Source organism: Terrapene carolina, unplaced genomic scaffold, assembly GCF_002925995.2.
Source record: "Terrapene carolina triunguis isolate 2854851 unplaced genomic scaffold, T_m_triunguis-2.0 Scaffold25455, whole genome shotgun sequence".
Taxonomy (NCBI): Eukaryota; Metazoa; Chordata; order Testudines; family Emydidae; genus Terrapene; species Terrapene triunguis.
Genome location: NW_020689806.1, coordinates 3037 through 27227, shown reverse-complemented (window position 1 = coordinate 27227; position 24191 = coordinate 3037). Strand labels below are relative to the sequence as shown.

The 24191-nt window shown below is 53.4% G+C and overlaps 1 protein-coding gene across 1 annotated transcript; it reads right to left on the bottom strand.

Annotated features, from left to right (window-relative positions):
- Positions 1–8736: 8736 nt before the first annotated feature.
- LOC112125038 (adhesion G protein-coupled receptor E3-like) lies at positions 8737–23578 on the bottom strand (the record flags this gene model as incomplete). Its single annotated transcript, XM_029914002.1, has 15 exons — positions 8737–8883; positions 9000–9168; positions 9437–9528; positions 10302–10368; positions 11113–11348; positions 11920–12114; positions 12282–12452; positions 14077–14276; positions 14986–15105; positions 15649–15826; positions 16557–16701; positions 20384–20486; positions 21211–21366; positions 22090–22230; positions 23522–23578. Coding segments are annotated over 15 exons (2177 nt in total), but the record flags the coding sequence as incomplete, so codon positions are not given.
- Positions 23579–24191: the final 613 nt, after the last annotated feature.

Genomic DNA, 24191 nt, shown 5'->3' with positions numbered 1-24191 from the left:
TGGCTGTGGCTGTTTGGGGCAGTAGCTGGTTCTGTTGGCAGAGTCACTTGGCGAAGGGCTGAGTGCACACGGCTGAGGAAAGGCTGGTGTTCCTGGGGGGGCAGCGCTAAGCTTGCAGTGTGTGGCGCAGTAGTTAGGGTGACAGTGCAGCCTGCCTGGAGTGGAGAAGTTGAGGGCATGTGCTGGTAGCTGGCAGAACTTTTTATTTCCTTTCTTTTGTGCATTTTATTTCTTAAGTTTTTTCCATGTTTCACCAGAGGTTGCAGTGGGGGAGGGGGAGAAGAACAGCTGTTGATGGAGAATGCTTGATCCAGCAGCTGCACGAGCTCTTCTCTGCTGGAGGAGACACTCTGGCAGAAAAGCCCCAAACAGATTTTATATCCCCCACCCCCATCCCTACAATCAGGCTTGGGTGAACCCGCTTCCCCCATCAATCAGGTTTTGAGCACCCAGCCTCCAATCACCCAGTACTGTTTGTGCAGCCTGGCCTCCACCCATAAGGTTTCCATGCACAGTTCCTGTTACAGCCAGTGAGAGTGAACAGGGAATAGCAACCCTGATATTTGCAATATGCCCTGTGGTCTGAGCCTCTGACCCACTCAGCTCCCTTTGTACAGACACTGACTGCATGTCCCCGAGGGAGGGGAGGCCCCAGTAGGGCGGGCCCAGTGTAGCTAGACCCTGAGCCAGCCTCCCCTCCAGTTCCAGCATAGGAGGCAGGGCAGGGATGGACTGCAGGGACCATTACCAGCCGTTGAGGTTTAAATCAGCCCCCCCGCCCCAGGCTGCTCCAGCCCCCAACAAGGCTGGTGTAGTACCTGCCAGTGACGTTCCCTGAGGGCCCCATTCCCAGACGGGGCACAGCAGAGAATGGGGGCCAAAGCTGGTTAATTACATTTCAGCCTGAAATTTACCAACCATTTCAAATCTGGATAAATGCTCCGGTCGGCTCCTGAGCAACTGGGGGATGGAAACAAAGCAATGAGATTAGATGTATATGTTGGACATGGGAAAATACTCACTCGGGTCTGACAAGAATCTAAGCAGTTTGTAGACAGTCGTCCATTTAGTGGGGTCCTTAGACCTGATGGAGGATTCCAGGGACACAATAGAACGGTCCCACCCCCAGTCCAACAGCCTCTTTGCTATTGAGGAGGATGAAAGTCTCAGGGAAGGAGAACATCAAACCGGAACAGAGGGAAACAATCCCATAGTTGGGACCCTCCTTCCAGAGGATGCCATGGTATCCTGTCTCACTGAGGATACCTCTCCAGGAGAGGGAACTCCAGTTATTGATAAGAGACAGGTAATCGTACTGGGGATTCAATCATTAGAAAGGGTGTCATAAGGAGGAGGGAGAAAACTTGTTCACCTTAGCCTCTGAGGATAGAACAAGAAGCAATGGGCTTAAACTGCAGCAAGGGAGGTCTAGGTTGGACATTAGGAAAAAGTTCCTAACTGTCAGGGTGGTTAAACACTGGAATAAATTGCCTAGGGAGGTTGTGGAATCTCCATCTCTGGAGATATTTAAGAGTAGGTTAGATAAATGTCTATCAGGGATGGTCTAGACAGTATTTGGTCCTGCCATGCGGGCAGGGGACTGGACTCGATGACCTCTCGAGGTCCCTTCCAGTCCTAGAATCTATGAATCTATGAATCTATGAAATATAGATAGCTGGGTTTGCGATGACCGGGAGAACCGCATGGTGACTTGCTTGTCTGGTGCGAAGGTTGCGAATCTCTCAAGACATCTAGACAGACATATGTGTAGTGCTGGGGAGGAGCCGGTGGTCGTAATACATGTAGGTACCAGTGACATAGGGAAGGATGGGAGAGAGATCCTGGAGGCCAAATTTAGGCTGCTAGGTAAGATACTGAAGTCCAGGACCTCCATGGTAGCATTTTTTGAAATGCTTACAGTTCCACGCGTATGGCCAGTTAGACAGGCAGAACTGCAGGGTCTCAATGCATGGATGAGACGATGGTGTAAGGAGAAAGAGGTTAGATTTATTCGGAACTGGGGAACCTTTTGGGAAAGGGGGAGTCTATACAGGAAGGATGGGCTCCACCTAAACCAAAATGGAAGCAGATTGCTGGCACTTAAAATTAAAGAGGTCATAGAGAAGTTTTTAAACTAAGGGCTGAGGGAAAGCCGACACGTGTGGAGGCGCACGTGGTTCGGACAGAGACATCCCTTAAGGGAGGATCTATTAATGGAGATTCTCTATGTCCTAGTACGGAGGAGAGGATGGAAGACGATGAAATACAGGTAAGATCTGATGAGAAACAGTCAAATGAAAAAGAGTCCCATTCAATTACATCATGTAATGGCAGACAGCTACAAAGTGACAAGGTTTTAAAGTGCTCATATCCCAATGCTAGACGTCTAAATAATAAGATAGGTGAACTAGAGTGTGTCACACACAGAAACTTGGTGGAATGAGGATAATCCATGGGACCAGTAATACCAGGGTACAAAATATATCGGAAGGACAGAACAGGTCATGCTGGTGGGGGAGTGGCACTAGAAAGCGTTGAGTCAAATGAAGTAAAAATCTTAAATGAACCAAACTGGATGATGGAATCTCTATGGATAGTAATTCCATGCTCGAATAATAATATAGCAGTAGGGGTATACTACCGACCACCTGACCAGGATGGTGATAGTGACTGTGAAATGCTCAGGGAGATTAGAGAGGCTTATAACAATAAAAAACTCAGTAATAATGGAGGATTTCTACTAGCCCCATATTGACTGGGGGTACATGTCACCTCAGGACGGGATGCAGAGATAAAGTTTCTTGAGACCTCAAATGACTATTTTTTGGAGCAGCTGGTCCTGGAACCCACAAGGGGAGGGGCAATTCTTGATTTAGTCCTAAGTGGAGCACAGGATCTGGTCCAAGAGGTGAATATAGCTGAACCGCTGGTAATAGTGACCATAATATAATTAAATTTAATGTCCCTGGGTGTGGGGAATGCCACAACAGCCCACCATGGGAGCATTTAATTTCAGAAAGAAGAACTGCACAAAAATGAGGAAGTTAGTTAAAGAGAAATTAAAAGGTACAGTGCTGGAAGTGAAATCTCTACAAGCTGCATGGAAACTTTTTAAAGACAATTTAATAGAGGCTCAGTGTAAACGCATACTCCAAATTAAAAAACATTGTAAGAGAACCAAAAAAGTGCCACCATGGCTAAACAACAAAGTAAAAGAAGCAGTGAGAGGCAAAAAGGCATCCCTGAAAAAGTGGAAGTTAAATCCTATTGAGGAAAATAGAAAGGAGCATAAACTCTGGCAAGTGAAGTGTAAAAATATAATTTGGAAGGCCAAAAAGAATTTGAAGAACAGCTAGCCAAAGACTCAGAAAGTAAGAGCAAAAGTACATCAGAAGCAGGAAGCCTACTAAACAACCAGTGGGGCCACTGGATGATTGAGATGCTAAAGGAGCACTCAAGGACGATAAGGCCATTGCGCAGAAACTAAATGAATTCTTTGCATCAGTCTTCACAGCTGAGGATGTGAGGGAGATTCCCAAACCTGAGCCATTCCTTTGAGGTCACAAATCTGAGGAACTGTCCCAGATTGAGGTGTCATTAGAGGAGGTTTTGAAACATATTGATAAATAAAACAGCAATAAGTCACCAGGACCAGATGGTAGTCCGAAGGAACTCAAATGTGAAATTCCAGAATGACTAACTGTAGTCTGTAACCTATCATTTAAATCAGCTTCTGTAACAGATGACTGGAGGATAGCTAATGGGATGCCAATTTTTAAAATGGGCTCCACAGGTGATCCTGGCAATTACAGGCCAGTAAGCCTGACTTCAGCACCGGGCAAACTGGTTGAAACTATAGTAAAGAAGAGAATGGTCAGACACATAGATGAACATAATTGGTTGGTGAAGAGTCAACATGGTTTTTGTAAAGGGAAATCATGCCTCACAAATCTACTAGAATTGACTGTGAACCACTGATAACTACTCTCTGGGAATGATTTTCCAACCAGTTTTGCACCCACATTATAGTAGCTCCATCTAGGCTGCATTTCCCTAGTTCAGAGGTTCTTAACCTTTACTGCAGCCTGTACCCCTTTGGTTCTCAAAATATGTTCTCGCACCCCTTATCAAAAATTGTTGAAGTAGGTCAGTTCTTTAAACCTAGATATATTTTTGTTTGTATATTACAGTAATCGTTAAAATGTATAATGTTAATAAATACATAGGTTTGATGAAACAAAGTAGTTGTACTTATGTGCCTGTGCTTAATTTGTGTTTTCGATAATTTACCTTCTAAAAAAATCTGGCATGTCTCGCACCCCCAGAAAGGGCATCTCGCACTCCCACGGGGTGTGTGCACCCCAGGTTAAGAACTACTGTGCTAGTTTATGAGAAGTTAACATGAGACACTATCAAAAGCCTTACTAAAGTCAAGATATACCACATCTACCTCTTCCCCCTATCCACAAGGCTTGTTCCCCTGTCAAAGAAAGCTATCAGGTTGGTTTGACACGATTTGTTCTTGACAAATCCATTTGGACTGTTACTTATCATCTTATTATCTTCTAGATGTTTGCAAATTGATTGCTTAATTATTTGCTCCATTATCTTTCCAGGTACAGAAGTTAAGCCGACTGATCTCCGGTGAGTACACTCTGGTGAGTACAAATTTTCAATCAAACTGTTGGGGTTAAATGTTATTATTTTTAATGTTTAATCTGAATTAAAAAATTGAGATAGTAGTTAGTGGCGGGCAGTCCACAGTACGCAGAGGGTGATCTCCGAAAAAGACTTTTTATGTGCTTGGGGCTGGACCGGAAATCCTCCATGGACATTTCTAGGAAGCTCTCATGGAGGTACTCTGCAATCCTTTGCAGAAGGTTTCTGGGAAGCGATGCCTTATTTTGTCCACCATGGTAGGACACTTTCCCGTCCCACTCCAGTATTAACTCTTCTGGCGTCATTGTGGCACACAGCATTGCAGCATAAGGACCAGGTCTGTACCCAGACGCTTGCAGCATCTGCTCCCTTTCCGCCTCTGTTACCCTCAGGAGAATGATATCGCATATGGTTACCTAGGGGAAATGGGGGAAGTTATAAGTGCCAGCCCTTAAGCCGCAAGCAATTCAGCAAGTAATCCGCCCCGGTTTGGTGAAATCTGGGTCACACAACCACGCTTTCCCGGGCATGCCCTGTTTGTGGTTGGATGGGATCACCGCATACTCCAACCAGCATTTAAAAAAAAAAGGGGGGGGCACACTTCCTGTTCCTTTCCACCCCAACCCCTTGCTGCTTCTTTAACAAGCAAACTGTGTGGGGCTTGACGTTGGTGCCTGTCCTCAAGCACCATCCAGGTTGCTATGGGAAAGGGGGCTGTGCTGAGATGGAACCATTGATCCCAGATGTCTGAAAAGCTGCAGCACAAGACGTCCCGCCCCTGCCTTGTTGGCTTACTCACCATGGCTGTGGCAGCAAAGCGACTCTTGCAGGCGCCAATTGTTCTGCTTATGTTGTGGCTTGCAGGGCAGTGCATTGAGGGCTGTTTCTTTTATGAAAAGATTTAACCTTGCACCTCAAACAATGTCTGCACTGTCAATGCTACCCATGTGCTTTGCATTCTTTGCAGCTGAAACCTTGTCCGTGGTCGCATCCTCCACACCAGGACAGTGACTTTCCCAGACTAGAAGGTGGAAAAAGAAGACTCGGGAGGACATGTTCAATGAGTTAATACGTGCCTCTGAGAGTGACAAGACCGAGCTCAGTGCATGGAGGATTGCACTGTGGGAGAGCATGCACAGTGACTGTGAGGACAGGAGAGCATGCAGGGAACACGCGTGTGATACGCAGGACAAGATGGTGCAGATTATGAGGGAGCAAACAGACATGTTGAGGCATCTGGTTGAGGTTGAAGAAAGGCAGCTGGACGCTAGAGTCCCGCTACACCCTATGCTGAACCTGCTGCCCCCGTCGCCAAGTTCCACATCCTCCTTCCCCAGACATCCTAGGATGGGGGGCGGGGGAGAGGGGAAGCTCTGGTATCCCTTGTACTAAACTCCAGGGGAAGGTACAAGGAACAGAAGGTGTCCATTCCCACAGCTTTGATTGTTATTGCAGTACAAATTGTAAGCAACCTGTCCTTGTTTCTCCCCCACCTCACAGTGTTATCGGCCCCTTAGCCCCAGTTTATCTTTACTTTTCTTTGCTGTCTCTCATCAGTGTTTGTGAGCCTAATAACAGTTAATGGATTGAGGAGAAAAGGCTCTTTATTCGCTCAGCACACTGTGGTGAGTGGGGGTGTAGTTTACAGGGGGGACATGCAATGAAGGGGGCAGCTTGGTAAGGAACAACACACAAAAGTTTCACATCACTGTGGGTCATGGATGAAACTACTTTTCAAAGCCTTACGGAGACACAGTGCGCCTCGATGTGCTCTTCTTATTGCCCGGGTGTCTGGCTGCTCAAAATTGGCTGCTCAAAATTGGCTGCCAGGCAATCTGCCTCCACCCCCACCCCACCGGAAATTTTTCTCCCTTTGTGTCACAGATATTATGGAGCACACAGCAAGCAGCAACAACAATGGGAATATTGCTTTCGCTGAGGTCTAACCTAGTAAGCAAACGACACCAGCGGGCTTTTAAACTTCCAAAGGCACATTCCACCACCATTCTGCACTTGCTCAGCCTATGGTTGAACTGCTCCTTACTGCTGTCCAGGCTGCCTGTGTACGGCTTCATGAGCCATGGGAGCAAGGGGTAGCCTGGGTCTCCAAGGATAACAATTGGCATTTCAACGTTAACAACGGTTATTTTGCAGGCTGGAAAGAAAGTTCCTTCTTGTGCGCTTGCAACACCATTGAGAAGTATAGGGATATGCGTTCCGTCTATCGCCCCACTTCCTTCCCAGGAACCTTATGTAACATGGGGATACTGACAATGGCCTCCTTTGTAAAGGACATTGAGACCCTCTGAGGAAATGAGCTACAGAAGAGGTAGGTAGTCTTAGGGTGCAGGTCCAGCACAGGCTGGTCTGGCCCCTCTCCTCAACAAGGGGTCAGCTGATGCTCTGGAGGTGAAAGGCTCTTGGTATCTCCTCAACCACAAGCCCTTGTAATGTCCTAGGGATGATGTCCCTCTGGGTTCCTGACCAGGACGTTGGTTATTCCTTCCCCTGAGAATCCACCCTTAAGATTGGAGACTGGCCACTTCCCAGGGCTTGGGGAGATGAGTCAGAGCTGCGGGACACCAGTGTGGTGCTGAGGGGGGCCAGGTACTGCTCTCATTTACCCGGGTGCAGGGCAGGAGTAACTCTACTGAATTCAATGGGGTTACGCCTGATTTTTCTGGGGAATATTCCAGCTGCTGGGGGTGGTTCTAACAGGGCTTCCCACGCCCAGGAACGACACTGCTCAGTATGTTCTGGGGTAGGAGTTTGCTCATGGCTAAGGCTACGATTATATCCCGGAGGTCACGGACATGAGGTCTTTCCCTTCCAGTTAGCTCTGCCCCCCCAATAATCCCCACCCCAGAACTGACCAGGGGGCGGGGAGCTCCCTAGCCTGATGGGGGAGGAAGGCCACAGGGCACCCCCTGGACGCCTCCACTGGGCCCCACCTGGTAAGGCCCCGCTACCCGGGCCTGTTTCCTCCCTGAGGGGCTCAGCTGCGATGCTGATCATTTTGACGCCGTGGAAGGGGGTTGCGGCGTGGACGGGGAAGGCCGTCTCCACTACCAAGCATCCCCGGCTGCCCTGCGGCTGGTAGTGGGGGACGCCCTGCAGTTGCCCAGCCACGGCGGGAAGAGCGGGGACCCCCTTGAGCTCTCAGCCGCTGTGGGAGGGATGAGAAGGCCCTGCGGCAGCCCATCCCCCGTGGGCAGTGGGGGACCCTAGACCTCCCACTTGCCGCAGGTGGCGGGGAACCGGAGCTCCCTGCTGCTGCAGGCGGTGGGACCCCCCACAACCGCTCAGCTGCCGTGGGGAGCAGGGGACCTCGGAGCTCCCACTCACCCAAATAATACATGCAAACAAACAGGATGAACACACTTAGCAGATTACAAGCTTTCTAAAGATTCCATACAAGGGGTATTTAGCATAAAGCATATTCCAGTTATAACATATTCATGAGCATATTTCCATAAAACATATGGAGCTTAACATCACAGGGGGCTCCAGCCGGTTCGGTTTTGTATTGGAACCCCGAGGTATTGAACCCGGCCCTGGTTGCTGCCGACTCCGCCTGGCAGAAGGGTTACTCCTGGCAAGAAAAGCAGAAAAATGACAATAGGTTCCAAGGCCACTGAGAGCGTAATGTGCCAACTGGTGGGTTGTCTCTGGGAGGCAACACAAAGCCCCTGGATCCTGACCCACAGGGATAATGGAGCCAAGGGAAATTCTTCACCGTGCTGACTGCTCAGTGGGGATGATCCGTCTGCACTGACAAGGTTTCAATCCCAGGGGACAATCTGATCTATTCAGATCAATACACTGCAAGAGCCAATGCCTGCCTAGCCCACAGTGAGTGACCCCTGGAGCTCTCAGGAGAGCCAAGGGAAGGGAACACGGAGGTGTTAGGACAGGGCATTCTGTTCTGGTGCCTAAGACATCTAGGATACTCCTGGATAGTGACCGACCCTCACTAACACTTGCAGTGACGTTCCCAACTGGCTCATAACCAATCCTGCATCATTCGGGGGGCAAAGCACCTTTACAGCAGTGATGAGACCCAGCTAGAGATGACTGTCACAGGCTGGTACTGGAACAGAGCAGAGAACCTCTTACCGTCTTGGTGCTGGTGGTGGGGACAGCAGACATGGATAGATCGGATGTCTGAGATTTCATACTGAACATTCGGAATCCCTTGCTCCATCTCCTGTACTCCTCTCTCACCTGGAGAGCGAGGGACAAGGTCACTGCACTATGTAACTAACTCTGAGAACATCAGAGATGGCCACCGCAAGTCCGGTGAAGGTGCTGGGTGGGCGCTGACGGGCCGTGGGCATTACCTGGCGATTGAGGAGACAGTGCACCAGGAAGATGAAGGCTCCCTGCAGGCTGTTGACGATGGTGAATAAATACGCCATGACCATGGCTGCTGGGCCGACTTGTAGCAGACCAAGGCTCCATGTGCAGCCCAGAATGAAGAGCTGGGTGATGGCTTTAAAGGTCAGTAACCTGGATAAAGGCAGATGGAGAGATCCCGTTACAATAACCCTATGGAGAGCAATTGGGTCAGGAGGATCTGGGCAGAGTGGGGTGGAGCTACCATCCCTGGCTTTCCTGTTTGGGACAGAGCTACTATGAATGCAAACACTATGGGAATTCGTTCCAATGGATCCTAGATATGCTGTTCCCCTCCTGCAATCCCTCACACCCTCCCAGTACCAAGGACCCTCCAAACCAAGGCATCTGACCCTCCAGGATTGTTTTGTTGCCGTCTCACCTGTGGTCTCTGAGGGTGGACACATCTGCATTGAGGGAGGAGAGTCTGTTTCTCAGGATCCACAGGGTCAGGGCAAAGAACGTTATATTTATCTATGGGAAGAGTGGGAAATATTTCCCGTAAAACATCCCATCTGGGGCCGGTGACTCCAGCTGAGGCAGAGACCGATCCCAGGGGACCGATCCGAAGACTGCATAACCGGGGACTGCTCATTTCTGGTGGGAATCATCCCCTCTCCTGTAATATCCCCTGGCAGCTCTCGGTCCCTCCCCATGCGTGGAGCTGACAGCACAGCCAGGGCTGAGATGGATCAATGGGATCACAGAGGCCAGATGCTGCTCAGAGTTAAATATGGAGCCTCTCCAGTGGAGTCAGGAGTTATTTTGGGTTTACACTGGTGTAACTGAGAGCAGGATCTGGCTCAGAGATTCCAAATCCTGCCTCTAGAATACTTCCTGCCACTTCCAGACTGTAACAAATTCCCTGCCCCCGCCCCACCCCCCCCAACTTCCCCAGGGGGTAGGGAGGAATATGTAGGGACATTTGTTTCCCCCCCCTACAAAAACCACTGCAGAGTGCAGCCCTCTCCCTTCCTCATTAACTAGACTAGGCCAAACTCTTCTGTCTTCACTTGGCAAAACTCCTACTGACGTCCATGGGAGCTGTGCCTGAGTAAAGGCTGTAGGCCTGGGGATACAGCACAGGGACTCATCCCGGGACTGACCACAGCAGATGAGCCAGGTGGGAACTAACTAAGTCTTTCCTTGTGTTTTATGGGACACATTCTCCTCCCTGCTTCACTGAAATCAATGGGGTCACAGAGGTGAGAGGAGAATGGGGCCCTGTGGTTCTGTGAGGTACCCACCAGGATTATGGCACAGACTGGACCCAGGAAGCTCCAACGAAAGCCGCTCTCCAGGCTTAGCCAGCAGCTACAGGCAGGGAGGAAGAAGGTGACGTTAATGGGATTACTGCCCTTTTTCAGCCCCGGGGGCAGAGAGGGGGTGTCACAGGGCAGCTGGCTCTCAAAAGCGAGATGGATCTCAGCCTGCCTGTGACATGGCCGACTCTCTTGCGGGCAACAGGTAAACAGCCCTTCCCATGTACCTCAGCATCTCCTGCTTTCAGCCCCCACTTCCTCTTCCACCTCCTCAAATGACCCTTTCTGGTGGATGGGCGCAGTATTGCTGGAGGGCCAGACATGCAGCGGATGGACATTGGCCTCGCTGCACTGAAGGAAGTGGAGCTGCCCTGATTTACACCAGAAGAGGATCTAGCCTGGGGTGTCTAGAACACGCCATACCCTGTTTTGATGAAGTCGCTCACTTTAGAGAGGGGATCCTCAGGGATTTGCACACAGGAAGAAGGTGCATTTGTTTCCTACTCACCAGCTCCACAAACCCAGCCTGGGACATGGGAGTCAAGCTGGGATCTTTCTAACTTGTTCTTCCACATCATCAGTGGGGTGAGGAGTGTAGATGTCTGACCGGTGGGCAACTCAACTACAGCACTCGGGGCAGCTTAGTGTCCCTGGGGATGGGAAGGGTCCCAGGGGGACATTCAGCTCCCAGGCAGGGTGAGCAGGGAAATCTAGGTCCAAGTCAGACCTGGGGTGAGCCGGACAAGCGCATGGAAGCCCCATCCCAGCTCCCCTTCGGGATGGGCGCTGCACGTACTGTTTGGAAGTTCCGTAGCCGTCAGGATTCACAGCTGCAGAAATCGCCACCACCAGGGCTGGGAAGCCGTAGCCGAACGGGTACATGAATCTCTTCTTGAACCGGCCGGCGCTGGTGTAATTCACAACCTTCAGGTTCCTGACGGTGAGGAAGAGGTGCAGCCCCTCCAGGAACATCCAGCTGAAGCAGGCCAGGAAGAGGAAGTGTAGGAGCCCAGCAATGACAGCACACGCCACCTGGGGGAGACAGAGAGCCCAGGGACACTGCGGTGGGGAAGGGAAATGCTGAGTATGGGGGAGACCTGCCGGGGGGGGGGGGGGGGGGGGGGGGGGGGGGGGGGGGTGTCACACTGGGATTATAGTTAGCACAGCTCTCCAGTTATAGCGCTCCATGACCCAGAGATGGCAGGTTCCTCAGTCTATGGAGGGTGCTGCGGGTGCACATTGCTGATGCAGGAAGGGAGCAGAGATTAGTGGTTACAGCAGGGGAGCAGGGCTCAGGGGATCCAGGTTTTGTTCCCAGTCCTACCACAGAGTCCCTGGGTGACCATGGGCAAGTCACGTAGGAGAGGAATTGAGGCACAGGGAGAATGTGACATATGGATAGAACTGGCTGAACTCCAGGGGATGGGGACACTCAGACCACTGTGCCCAGTGTGAAGGGGCCTAACAGGGGGTGGAAATATCCCCCTAGGAATCCCCCTTTTCCTGCCCATCCCAGAGTCCAGGGAGCACAAAGGGGTTCAAAGCCACACACCCCAGCCCTACTACGAGTGGAGGAACAGAGCAGGGGAGAATCAGGCCGTACCTGACTGCCGGTGCGTGTCACCGTGGTGAGGAAGAGCAGGTTGGCCAGGAAGAGGCAGAGGCAGAGCTGCAGGTGGAGGGAGGTGCTGACGTTGCGGATGGAGCGGCACAGGAGGAAGGTGAGGATGGCGAGCAAGAGGCACAGCAGGGAGAGGGTCAGTCCCACATAGGTGATGATGGTCAGTGGGTAACTCTCCTGTAACACAGCAAAGGGAGAATGACCAGTGACCCCAGCCCAGCCCCCTCGGCTCCGACTCAGCCTTTTCCCCAGCAAAGCCTCCAGTGGCTCCAGGGAGAGCTTTGCCCACGGCTGAGTGCGGAGCTCAGGGTCCAGCCCCGTGATCAAGTCTCACGGAGAGATACCGTCACTGTGGTGGGAGCCATTAGGACGGCGAAGCTGGAGAGATGGTCACAGCTGCAGGTGGTGTGAGTGCTGTTCGTGTGCACGGCGGTGCAGCCGTCCGGAGACCAGCTGCCGCTCTCGGCCACTACTTTCCAGTAGACACAGAGAGCCTCGTCCTCCTCTTTTTTGGCCTGGAAACACAACAGAAACATCCTCACGGGACCACAGAACATCGTTTCTGTTATCACACGTCTACAGCAAACCCGAGGTCACCTACAGCTCCATGGCTCTCCCCACGCAGCCCCCAGTGCGCACTGGGGCCATCCCGGTGACAGCGGAGAGAGAACACAGATCCTGCTGCTGCAAAAGCACAGGCCCTGCTGTTGGAGCAGAAGGGAAATAAACCCTTGCTAGCTGTTAGCACTATAAGGAACGTGGCACATGGCTGAGCAGTTCTGACTGCATCCAGCAGAGGGCAGTGCTGTGTGCACATATACACATATGCACCCTAACCACTTCATTACTGTATCAAAGTGTTTCATAATGATTTCTTGAACACCACTATCTACAGAAAGTGGCTTTCCAGTTATTCCAGCTCATAAGAACATAAGAACGGCCGTACTGGGTCAGATCAAAGGTCCATCTAGCCCAGTATCCTGTCTACCGACAGTGGCCAATGCCAGGTGCCCCAGAGGGAGTGAACCTAACAGGTAATGATCAAGTGATCTCTCTCCTGCCATCCATCTCCACCCTCTGACAAACAGAGGCTAGGGACACCATTGCTTACCCATCCTGGCTAATAGCCATTAATGGACTTAACCTCCATGAATTTATCCAGTTCTCTTTTAAATACTGTTATAGTCCTAGCCTTCACAACCTCCTCAGGCAAGGAGTTCCACAAGTTGACTGTGCGCTGTGTGAAGAAGAACTTCCTTTTATTTCTTTTAAACCTGCTGCCAATTAATTTCATTTGATGACCCCTAGTTTTTGTATTAAGGGAATAAGTAAATAACTTTTCCTTATCTACTTTCTCCACATCACTCATGATTTTATATACCTCTATCATATCCCCCCTTAGTCTCCTCTTTTCCAAGCTGAAAAGTCCTAGCCTCTTTAATTTCTCCTCATATGGGACCCGTTCCAAACCCCTAATCATTTTAGTTGCCCTTCTCTGAACCTTTTCTAGTGCCACTATATCTTTTTTGAGATGAGGAGACCACATCTGTACGCAGTATTCAAGATGTGGGTGTACCATCGATTTATATAAGGGCAATAAGAGATTCTCCGTCTTACTCTCTATCCCCTTTTTAATGATTCCTAACATCCTGTTTGCTTTTTTGAACGCCTCTGCACACTGCGTGGACGTCTATCCACGATGACTCCAAGATCTTTTTCCTGACTTGTTGTAGCTAAATTAGCCCCCATCATATTGTATGTATAGTTGGGGTTATTTTTTCCAATGTGCATTACTTTACATTTATCCACATTACATTTCATTTGCCATTTTGTTGCCCAATCACTTAGTGTTGTGAGATCTTTTTGAAGTTCTTCACAGTCTGCTTTGGTCCTACCTATCTTGAGCAGTTTAGTATCACCTGCAAACTTTGCCACAGCCATGTGTCGTGGTGCAACCCCGGTAACCTCCTCCAGTAACACAGCCCCAGTGCATCAGGAATAAGGAGGCCGCCGCTTCTCAGGACCATCGATAGCCAGAAAGGCAGCACGGTCCAAATGCCCGGCAGGAGATGGTGCCTTCTATAGGCCCCTCTGGAGCCCCAGATACGGAGCAAAGCGAGGGGATCTCCCTCCACGCACCTGTCTGTGGCGCAGGGTGAAGTGTGCGGGTCTGGAGAGGTGAATGGGTCTCCCGTCTCCGACGGCCCCACTCACCACCCTGGAGTTGAGATGACTCTTCTCCAGCTTCCCACCAGCCGGTCGATTTCCCTCGCTGGGACGTCTCGCACGGATGATGGAGTCCAGGGTGGAGTAGGAAATAAAAGCAGTAGCCCCCACACCTGCTGGGAGAGGAGATGATCCCTCGTTAGGGAGCTGGGGACGCTCTGGCAAAGAAGGAGCCGGCCGGGTGCCCAGGGGTCACAGTGAGTCTGGGGCAGATCTGGGAATGGAACCCAGGATCCTGGCCACAACTCTTAAGGTTTAACCACTGGACTGTGCTACCTCCTCCCTCGGAGCCCCCAGGAACGCGTCCGGCTGGAAATGTCCAGCTGCAGGATGCAGAGATGAAGATTCAGTTTTTCTCAGCGAGAGCAGGAGAGGGGCTGGCTGGGGACGAGGTTCCCCTGGTGCTGGAGGATTCGGGGCCCTGAATATGGCAGCTGAGGTACATGTTACCCTGGTCCCCACATCTCCATTTGGGGGTCTGGCTAGACTAGTGCGTCCCTGCCCTTTCCATTCTCTGGGCCCACTTCATACCAGAGACCCTCTCATGAGCCGTCTCCCCTCTGCGCCCCCAACTCCTCACTGCTCGGGGCTCAAGCTGTGGGACAGCCAGGAACGAAGGTGTCAGCTCCATGGCCCACAGCCTGAGAACCACTGGCTCAGCCAGCAAGGAGCACTCCAGGGCGAGAGACAGAGGCCAGGGCCCGGCCTGGGGATCCATGGGGAGGGAGGGAGGAACGGGGGAACCCAGACTGGGGTTAGGTGCCTGGGACTTGCTCTCTGCTGTGGTTTGGGCCCTGGGTGTCGCCATCCCCAGGATGGTACCTCGTGTGGCTGCCCCGGTGACTGTATCACAGTGCACGTCCATCGTCTCCTCGTGAGCTCTCAGCGTGAAGACCTCACTGTCCCGGCTGCCGTTCCCGGTGACGAGCCGCGTCTGGATAGCTGTGGGGGGTGGGGGTGAGGAATGACAAAGCCCCTCGCTGTGAAACCACTTCCCTGGGAATCTGTCCATTCTGGGTCAGATCCACCCCCCTCCCACTGCACTTGGAGCCGGGGGGCTTCTGGGCTCTTCCGCACTGTGGGAGGGGGAAGTTTGGAGCCCCCCCCCCCCCGAGTTCCATTGATCACCCCCCATATTCCCTCCCCCCATTCTGGCTGTGTCTCCGTGGGGATGCTGCGTCCCCAGAAGGGGGAGTATTCGGGGTGGGGGGAGGCGCCTGGCTCAGCGTGGCAGCCCCTAGTGGTGGAATACCAAATATTACATTTAAACCCTTCTCGGCCATTGCTGTTGTTCCTGGGAGCACTGGCGGGGCTGGGTTATAATCCTGGTGCAGGGGCAGTGCTGGTGTGTGTCTGTACTGAACACAGGCTCACATCCACAATGGTATATAGGCTCTAACTTCCAGTGGATTTGGGGCACAGTATATAACCCCGTATCTCACGGCAGCCAGCAGGTGGCGCCGAGAGCCACACGTCCCCCCTCACCCAGAGACTCTGTCGTTATGTTCTGTGTTGTCCTCTCCGGAGACCGGAGCGCAGTGGCCAGTGCGGCCAGTTCCACGCTCTGCAGCAGGACTGTCACGCACAACCCCACGTCCCCCTTGTCTCCGCCATCCCAGAGGGAGGTGCTGTTCAGGATGGAGTTGAAAGAGCGAGTCGCGTTCTGGGGACAGGAAAGGAAAAGCCCTGGGAGCGAGGAGTCCGGGGGTTCAGGTGTCATGTCCTGTGTGTTCCCGGGGGGCATCGGGCATCACAGCCTCTCCCAGTTCAGGGGGCTGCACTGCTCTCAGGGGGGGAGCCCTTTACAAAGGGGGTCCACTGAGGCTGACTTGGGGCCCCACTGGCACCTGAAGCCAACTGGGGCTAGAACCCTTTGTCATAAACTGTCTTCGCTCCCACTCCCCCATCCCTCCAGTACAGAAGCCAGGGAACAACATTGTCACAAGCCCACAGTTTCCTAGGCTGCCTCTATGCTGCATCCGGCAGCTGCTCAGAAATGTCTGGCAGGGCAGGGATAGAGCCCAGATCCTGCTGCCTGAAAAACTCAGGTCACTGACAGATGAGCTGAGGAGAATCCCCATTAACTGTTAGCAGTATAGCACCTCTGATGAACATCAACAGTTATGAACACTAGAGGGCGCATGTGGGTGGACAATCACAAACGTGCACTCACACCACTAGAGGCCATGTGCGCGCAGACACAGACAAACACCACTAGAAGGTGCACCTCCGCCCCCCACAGCAGTGGAGGGCACAGATCTTTTCTGAAGAGTATCTACATGGCTCCCTCCCCCCAGATGAGACTCCTAACCCAGCACAGCAGCACACAGGGCTCTGGGGCACACACAGGGGCACTAGTCTGCAGGGCACATTCCAGGGATGGAGCCTCTCACCTCCAGTGATAACGCCGCACTCCCATCTCCGCACGTGGACATCAAAATCTCTAAGGTCGAATTGAAGAAAGAGCAAAAACTGCTGCTTCTGCCGCTCCGCTTTCCCTGCAGAGAGACCCAGGGCAGAGGGTGAGTTCTGCAGGCGCTGCAGGGCGACCGACATTGGTGTTTGCCTTATGCAGGGGCATGATCCTGACACCTCTCATTGCGTGAATAAAGCTTTTATATCAGACGTGTCCAGGACATGTACGATGGTGCTGTTGCCACAGCGCGAGCTTCATGTGGAGAAAGGGAACAGTTTCTAGTAACAGCTGGAATACATCGAGGCTTGGGACTAAGCCCCTTTTTGTTCACGTCGGTGCTGGATGCATTAACAGAAAGCAGCCAGAGAGTGGCCCCGGCACATGCCTTTTGCAGATGACGTAGTGCTCGTGGGGGAGAGGAAAGAGGAAGTGAAGGAAGATGCAGAGAGACATGGAGGTGCATATTGGAAAGAAATGGCATGAAAACCAGCAGAAGAAATCAGAGTATATGGTCTGTAGATTAATGCTCTCCTGCAGGAAGACAATGGGCGTGTAAGTCTGGGGCCAGCCACTAGCAAAGCTACAGAAGTTTTAGAAGGTTCGATATCAATTTGCAAACACCTAGAAGATAATAAGGTGATAAGTAACAGTCAGCATGGATTTGTCAAGAACAAATCCTGTCAAATCAACCTGATAGCTTTCTTTGGCAGGGTAACAAACCTTGTGGATGGGGGGAAGCGGTAGACGTGGTATATCTTGACGTTAGTGAGGCTTTTGACACTGTCTCACATGACCTCATAAACAAACTAGGGAAATACAACCTATATGGAGCCACTTCCTTTTACACAAACAAACAAACAAAAAGGCAATGGCTGTTGAAAATAGCAATTCCAGTCCTAATAACCACTGGGAAGCATTTCTTGCTCAATTTTATCCTACTTTTCCTACAGCAAGTTACAGTGGATCAGTATATTTGATTTGGGAGAAATGAAGTAACAGCCGCCCAAACTGAGCTTGAGCACTCCTGAATTTTGAGGGTGTTCAAATCTGGAAGGCAGGTGCTAGATTCCCTTTCTGAATATTAGCTAAATCTGGAAAGGAAAAGTCAATTTCTGCTTCCTTGGCTCAGAAGTGGAAATCTTCCTACGTGCCTGGTACTGTATCTAAAGCTGCCCAGGTCCAGAGCCTCCCCTCCCTTACTTTTCATTTTAAATTCTAGTGGGATCCACGTACCTCCCTTGCTAGGCTTCAGATAGAGCGGGGCACTGTCCATTTAGTCCAACCACTTCCTTCTTTGGGGGCTGCAAGGTGGGGTCACACCAGTACCCCTAATCCAGGCTGGGGATGTCTTCTGAAGGGGATAGCTGGGCCAAAGCCTTCTACTCCTTGGGCATACTTGTTCCCCATTGTAGGGTTACCTACCATACGTTCGTATTATCATGGATATTTCCGGCTTTTGGGGTTTTAAATGGCCGTCCGGGAGGAATTTGTAAAACTCTCAAAAGGTCCGGGATTTCCCTCCCAATGCAGAGGGAGGGAGTGGATAGTGGGCGGGGCTACCCCCCGTGGAGTGTCCTCTTTTTTGAATGTTAAAATATGTCATCCCTACCGTTCACAGGGCCACCCCGTTCTAGCAGTGAGCTCTCCATTCACAGCAAGCTGCAGCATGAGGTCTCAGCTACCTCACTCCCTCCCCCTCCCTTTCCTGTTGATAGCGGCCAAGGGAATGCTGGGAAATGTAGTTCTTTCCCTGCTCCAGGGCTGGCTCTATAGGCAGGGAGCTAACCAAGGAACTACAGCTCCCAGGGCCCCCTGTTGGTTCTCAGCTCCCATGCTGGATCCCTGCAGCCCCTGCAAATGTACCGCCCCAGGCACCTGCTTGCTTTGCTGGTGCCTAGAGCCGGCCCTGGCAGTGGCCTATCAGTCACCATCCCTTGGGACAGATGGATGGCGACCCTTCTTGATGAAATAGGGGCAGGGCCACAGAAGAAAGCTAAGCTCTCCCCGATATTTATCCATAACGCTTCTGCTTCTCACAGAAATCCTTGTGAGTAAAATCCCCTTCCCCTGGACATCAGCAAACAAGTCAATCAGCGGGGAGAGTCAAGAGCGCTCACGGATCCTTCCCTTGGGCCGTGCTCCAGCAGCTCTGTCTCAGACTCCCCTTCTCGCTCTTTCCCGTGACAGCGTTTTGCTATTTCCCGCTACACCTCTTCCCCTCGGTGGTTATTTGCATAAAGGCAGCACCCAGAGCGCTGCACACACACTGCCATAAAGAGCTTCTAGTCTAAATGGACAAGAGGTGGGAGAGAAAACGGAGGCAGGGAATTGCCCAAGGACACCCAGCAGTAACAGAGCTGGGACTGGAACCCAAGTCTCCTGAGTCTCTGTCTCAGACCGACCCACTAGACCTGTCTCTTTCAGCTTGTTTCTTCCATAGAAGGCCAAGAATGTGTCTCCCCTGCCTCACCAGGCAGCTTTTACCCTCTGCTCCCCCTCACTGAGAGGAGCTTTGTGTCCCCTGGCTCACGGCCGGGAGTGCATCAGGGCTGGAAAAAATCCCTTGTTCCTTCGGCAGGAAACTCAACTTTTGCTCCATTGTTAAACCTCTTGGAAGCCAACAGGCCTACGCCATGCCTGTGAGGCGGGCTTGCATGTGCCAGCCTCTAGCGAAGGCCGAGAGCCACGGAAGAAGGAGAGAGCAAGTTTGTCCTGGTCTAGCGGCTGGTTCCCATAAGTAGCTAACACCCTGCTATGATGGAGTTACTCCCTTAGTTCCAGCAGCTGAGCTGTGTACTTTCAGCAGACAGGGCCTGGGTTTGATTCCTGCGGATGACCCAAGCTGGTTCCTTTGTGATGCTAGCTCCTTTCCCAGTCTTAGCAATGCTGAGGGTTAAGTTAATGGGGTTCCAGAAACTAATGGGGTTTTTGAGCCCAAGCTGTATTAAAGGTTGTCCAACACAGAGTCCTCGGCTCCGTCTCAGCCCAGTTTGCCTTGCAATGACCTGACCTGCCCCCACCTCAAGGCTCTGCTATGAAAGAGCATCTTGGGTTTCTCAGTCTTAGGTTTTGCCTCTTCAGAGGCTGAGCTGCTTCCAGGACAGACTGAACCTGTAAGAACCGACCGGCTGCATCCTGCCAAGTGCTGCCTCCTCCTCCGCCCCTCGACCCTGCGACACTCGTGGGTTCTCCTGACAGCACCAAGGCGGCTCCGCGTTTCCAGAACCTGCTTTATTCCGGAAACGACGTACAATTGGGTTCCGCCCCCGAAGGCTTCCAAGAGTCCATGCGGGATGGGAACGGAGCTTCCAGCGTCCTTATCCATCCCGTCCTGGTGCGATTGGGATGTTTATAGCGGGTAGCGCCACAGCCGGGGCCCCGTGGTGCCAGGCGCTGTACACACATCCAGCCACAGCACAGCTGCTGCTCCAAAGCGCTGTCCCCCAGTTCCGACGCTCTGTCTGCTGGAGAAGAGGCGCCATGCGCTGGGTTCGCGGTGGTGTGGCCAGAGCTCTCCCCTCCCTCGGGCACACGGGTGTCCCACGGCTTCCAAACTCGCTCCGAGCTGCAGGGAGCTCTGAGATTGGGTGTCTCTAGGGGCTTAAGTCCATGGGGAAATTGACGGGAACAGCTCCTGTGGAATCGCTCCCCATCCGGACACTCTGGTCTGGAATAATCAGTGCGCTTCCAAAGAGAACAGCGATCACCATCAATTCCCCCCGGGGGCAAGCCCTAGGGATTCTCTCCGCACGGCTCCCGATACCAGCTATCCCCGGACAATCCCCGGGACGCTGGCTGAGATACCTGCGGCGCTGATTTCTTCTTGTGTCTAGACCCGCCCCAGGACACTGGCTGGGGTTATCCCACGCGGCCGGGGGCTGGGCGCAGGAACGGCTGGGCGAGGTCTCTGCCAGGGGAAGCATTTGAACCAATGGGCTCCTGAGTTCTCCCAGTTCGATGGGCCCGGTGCTCTGCCCCCCGCAAACGGGGGTGTAAAGGGCGGTTTCCATGGGAACGGCTGGCTAGGACTTGATACAAGCTCTAACTACCGGCTGAACGTGGCAAACAAGGGCCTGGAACGCCGCGGCCCCTTCTCCAGTCAGGCCGCCCTGGCTGCCTAAGGGGGCATAATGGCCCCCCTAGGAAACACCCTCCCATCCCGGGGGCTCCCTGTCAGTGTGGGGCTGGAACAGGCTCTGCTCCCAGCCCTGAGGGAGGGGGCAGATTGGGGGCATGGCCGGGGTGCCCTGCACTGGGGCTATTCCCTGCTCCCCAGGGCCCATAGGGGGCAGAGCGCACTGTGCTGTATGTGGACCATCCACGAGGCCCCTTCCCAGGCTCAGGGGCACTAGCAGCCTGGATTCTGTGTGCTGGGGACAGCGAGGGCCCCACCCGTCTCCCCGGCACCTCCCTGCGAACCTAGGGGATTATTCCCAATCCAAACACCGAGGTAGGGGAGATCCTGGCCCCACGCACTGGGGCAGCAGTTGAGGGTCACGGCTGATCACAGCCCTGGTGAGTGGATCGGGTGCCTCTGCCGCAGCACGAGGCCTGGAATGAGCCCAGGGGTGTGTATATGGGGCGGGGGGAGAAACTGAGCAGGGTGCAGTGGGGGTCAGGGGAGAGCTCACCCTGGCAGGTGTTCTCACTCGCGTTCATGAACTTGGCTTTCCCAGAGCTGAGCTCGTAGCCATGGATGCAGCTGCAGTAGTAACTCCCAGCCACGTTGTTGCAGTTTGCGTTGCGTCCACCGTCTGGCGGGCTCGGCCCAAGACACTCGTTAATATCTGTAATGCAAGAGGGGACGCTCTGTACAGTACTGGCAGGGAGACGTTCCCCGTATCACCCCCTTCAGCCCCCTCCACTGAGCTGGGTGACGGGATCCAGGTGACCGGGGCCCTCAGCAGTTAGTGATTAAGGCCCTGATTCTCAGTTACCCATTTCTGCTGCTGGAATGTTGGAAACAGCCCCACAAGCCTCCTGTCCCAGGTACGGGGGGTTCGGCCTTACAAACACCAGATCCCCCATGTGAGGGGAGGGGAGGAGACATTCCCCAGGGGCTCCAGGCTCCCTATGTGTTGCGGGGGGGTGACAAGCTGCCTCTCCTCTGCCCCCTCCCTCCTTGGATCCTTGCGTGGCTGTGGAGGGGGAAGTATAGTCAGGGATGCCTCATTCTGCTCCCGTGGGGCCCCTGTGCCCCAGGACATCCAGGGGCTGATTAGGGCCCAGGCTGGGGTTCAGACGGGTCAGTGTGATGGGCCCCCCCACCCTGTGCCCAATTCACAGAGCCCAACACTCCTGGCTCCTGCTGCAGCTGCTCCTGCTGCTCACTCTGGTGGCCCCGGTTCGATCCCCAGGAGGGCGGCGCTCACCCATGCTGCTGCCCCCCCTCATTTCCCAGCCGGGCTGAGCACCCCCAACAGGCCCTGCAGTCAGTGGAGTTGGCTGCTCCGGCCCTTAATGCTCTGCTCTGTCCCAGCCCCCCCAGGACAACGTGGGAGCCCCGTTACCGTCACAGGTCTCCGTTGTGTCGGTGAAGAAGGAGTGATTCCCATGTGACTGGTATCCATCCAGGCAGGTGCAGTGGGTGTTGTTCACACACTTGGCGTTTGCTGGGCATAGCACATGGTTGCTGCAGTCCTCAGTGGTACCTGCAGGGGCGGGAACAGCTGGACAGGGTCAGCCAGTGCAGAGCGGCTCCTCCCCACCCCCACACACACAGTGCGATCGACTCCTTTCACACGCCCCATTCGCTGATTTTCGTCCCTGGGCGCCTGGCAAACAGCTCCGATGCCATCCACCGCCTGGCAACAAGCTGCCCTCGGCTGCACAGGGGCCTTGGCTCCCCGGGGAGCCCCCGGCACAGACAGGCCGAGCCGCTGGAGCCGGGCGTCGCTTCAAGTGAAACGTTTTCGATCTCACCCAATTTTTCTCCTTTTTGTTGCTGTCGTCGTTACTCTCATTAGCGTCAATTTCAAATAGAAACCTCGCTTCCAACCGGAAAACGGGAATTGTTCATTTTGAAAATTATTTCATCTCCCCTCCCCCCCCCGCCATTTTATCCTGAGTAAAACCAAACATTCCTCTGAACCGAATCGGCATTTTCTGGCAAAAAATGGTTCCTTGGGAAATTCCTGCCCGGCTCTGCTCTGGATTGACTGAGAGCGGAGTCCGGGCGCGAGGCTAGTTTGGATCCTGAGCTGCCTCCCATGACCCAGACTGTGACCTGCCTACGGGGGCTCCTGGATCCTTTAGCTGCCCAGTGTCTGGGGCTCCGCTGGGATCCGTCCCTCTGACCAGCGTGAGGGGAAGGATCCCAGCGCAGCTTAGCCGGCTGCAGGGCTTGAGATGGGAGCAGACGGAGCAGGGTGGGAGCAGACAGAGCAGAGTGGGTGTAGCACTGGGGGACCCCAGTGGGTCAATGGGAATTTGCCCAAATCCCATCTTGGGATTTGCAGCAGAGCTGGGCTCAGGGCGCAGAGTCCTGATTGCAAATGCCCCCAGCTGAGCACATGGGTCCCAGGTTTCAGTTCAGCCCAATTTTAAAGGGAGGGACACCTACAAATGCCACTTCTAACGTCTGAGCCATCAGGGGTTTGATTCGGGCTGGTCAATAACACGGCCCTTGGCTACAAAGGGGATCTACCCCCCTCACTCCAGCCCCCAGTGTAGAGCCCTGGGCCCCAGTGTCTATTCTCTGCTGGCCACGGGGCTGGGAAGGGAAGGGGAGGGCTACACAGGGGCCTTCTCCTCTCCCGTGCACGCACCCACCGTGCTCTATAAACCCACCACAAGATGCCCACGCCCAGGGGCTGCTCCAGGCTCACTAGACCCTGACTCTGCTCTCCTGCCACAAGGGAAAGGGACCGGAGGGGGCGGAGGCTGGAGACCCCGGGCTGCCGGGAGCGCTGGGGAAGGTTAGCCAGGAGGAATCAGCCTTACCTTGTACGCCATTATTCTGGGCCACGGTGCCCCCCAGGCACAGGGCGATGCAGAGCCCTGGAAGGCAGAGACAGGATAAGGCACCATGGGCAGATGGTAACCGCCACTCAGCTGCACACACCCCCAGCCGCCCCCGTCCTGACAATCCCGGCCCAATGGCCAGTTAGTGCCCTGACGATGGTGCAATTAAAAATGCAGAAACCTGGTGCTCTGGGAAATCAGCCCCAGCTGGGATCCCTGGTAATATTTTTAACTGATTCCAGTTGGGAACTGGACTTTTGGCCAGAGCAAATGAGCCTTTTATTGTGTGTATTAGCAACAAAGACCAGGAATCCCCATTGTCAGGGCTGGATTTACATTTTGGGGGCACCCAGGCACAAGGGCTCGGCGGTCTCCCCCCGCCCCCGGCTTGTAGGCGGCTTGGAGGGTACCCCTGCTGCCTGGAAGCTGTTAACTGCCACGGGCTGCGCGGGATCCCCACCACTTTTAAATTTTAGGTGCTGCCCAGAGCCCCCTCCACCAACTGCCCAGCACCCCCCACCCCCTCTGCCCAGAGCTGCCCCATGAACTCCCCCAGAGACCCACTCTCCCAAGCCCTGCCCCCCGGCCCGCACTCACTGGCCCCCCTGGGAGTTGACACTGTTTGCCGGGCGGAGCGAGGAGCGCTCCA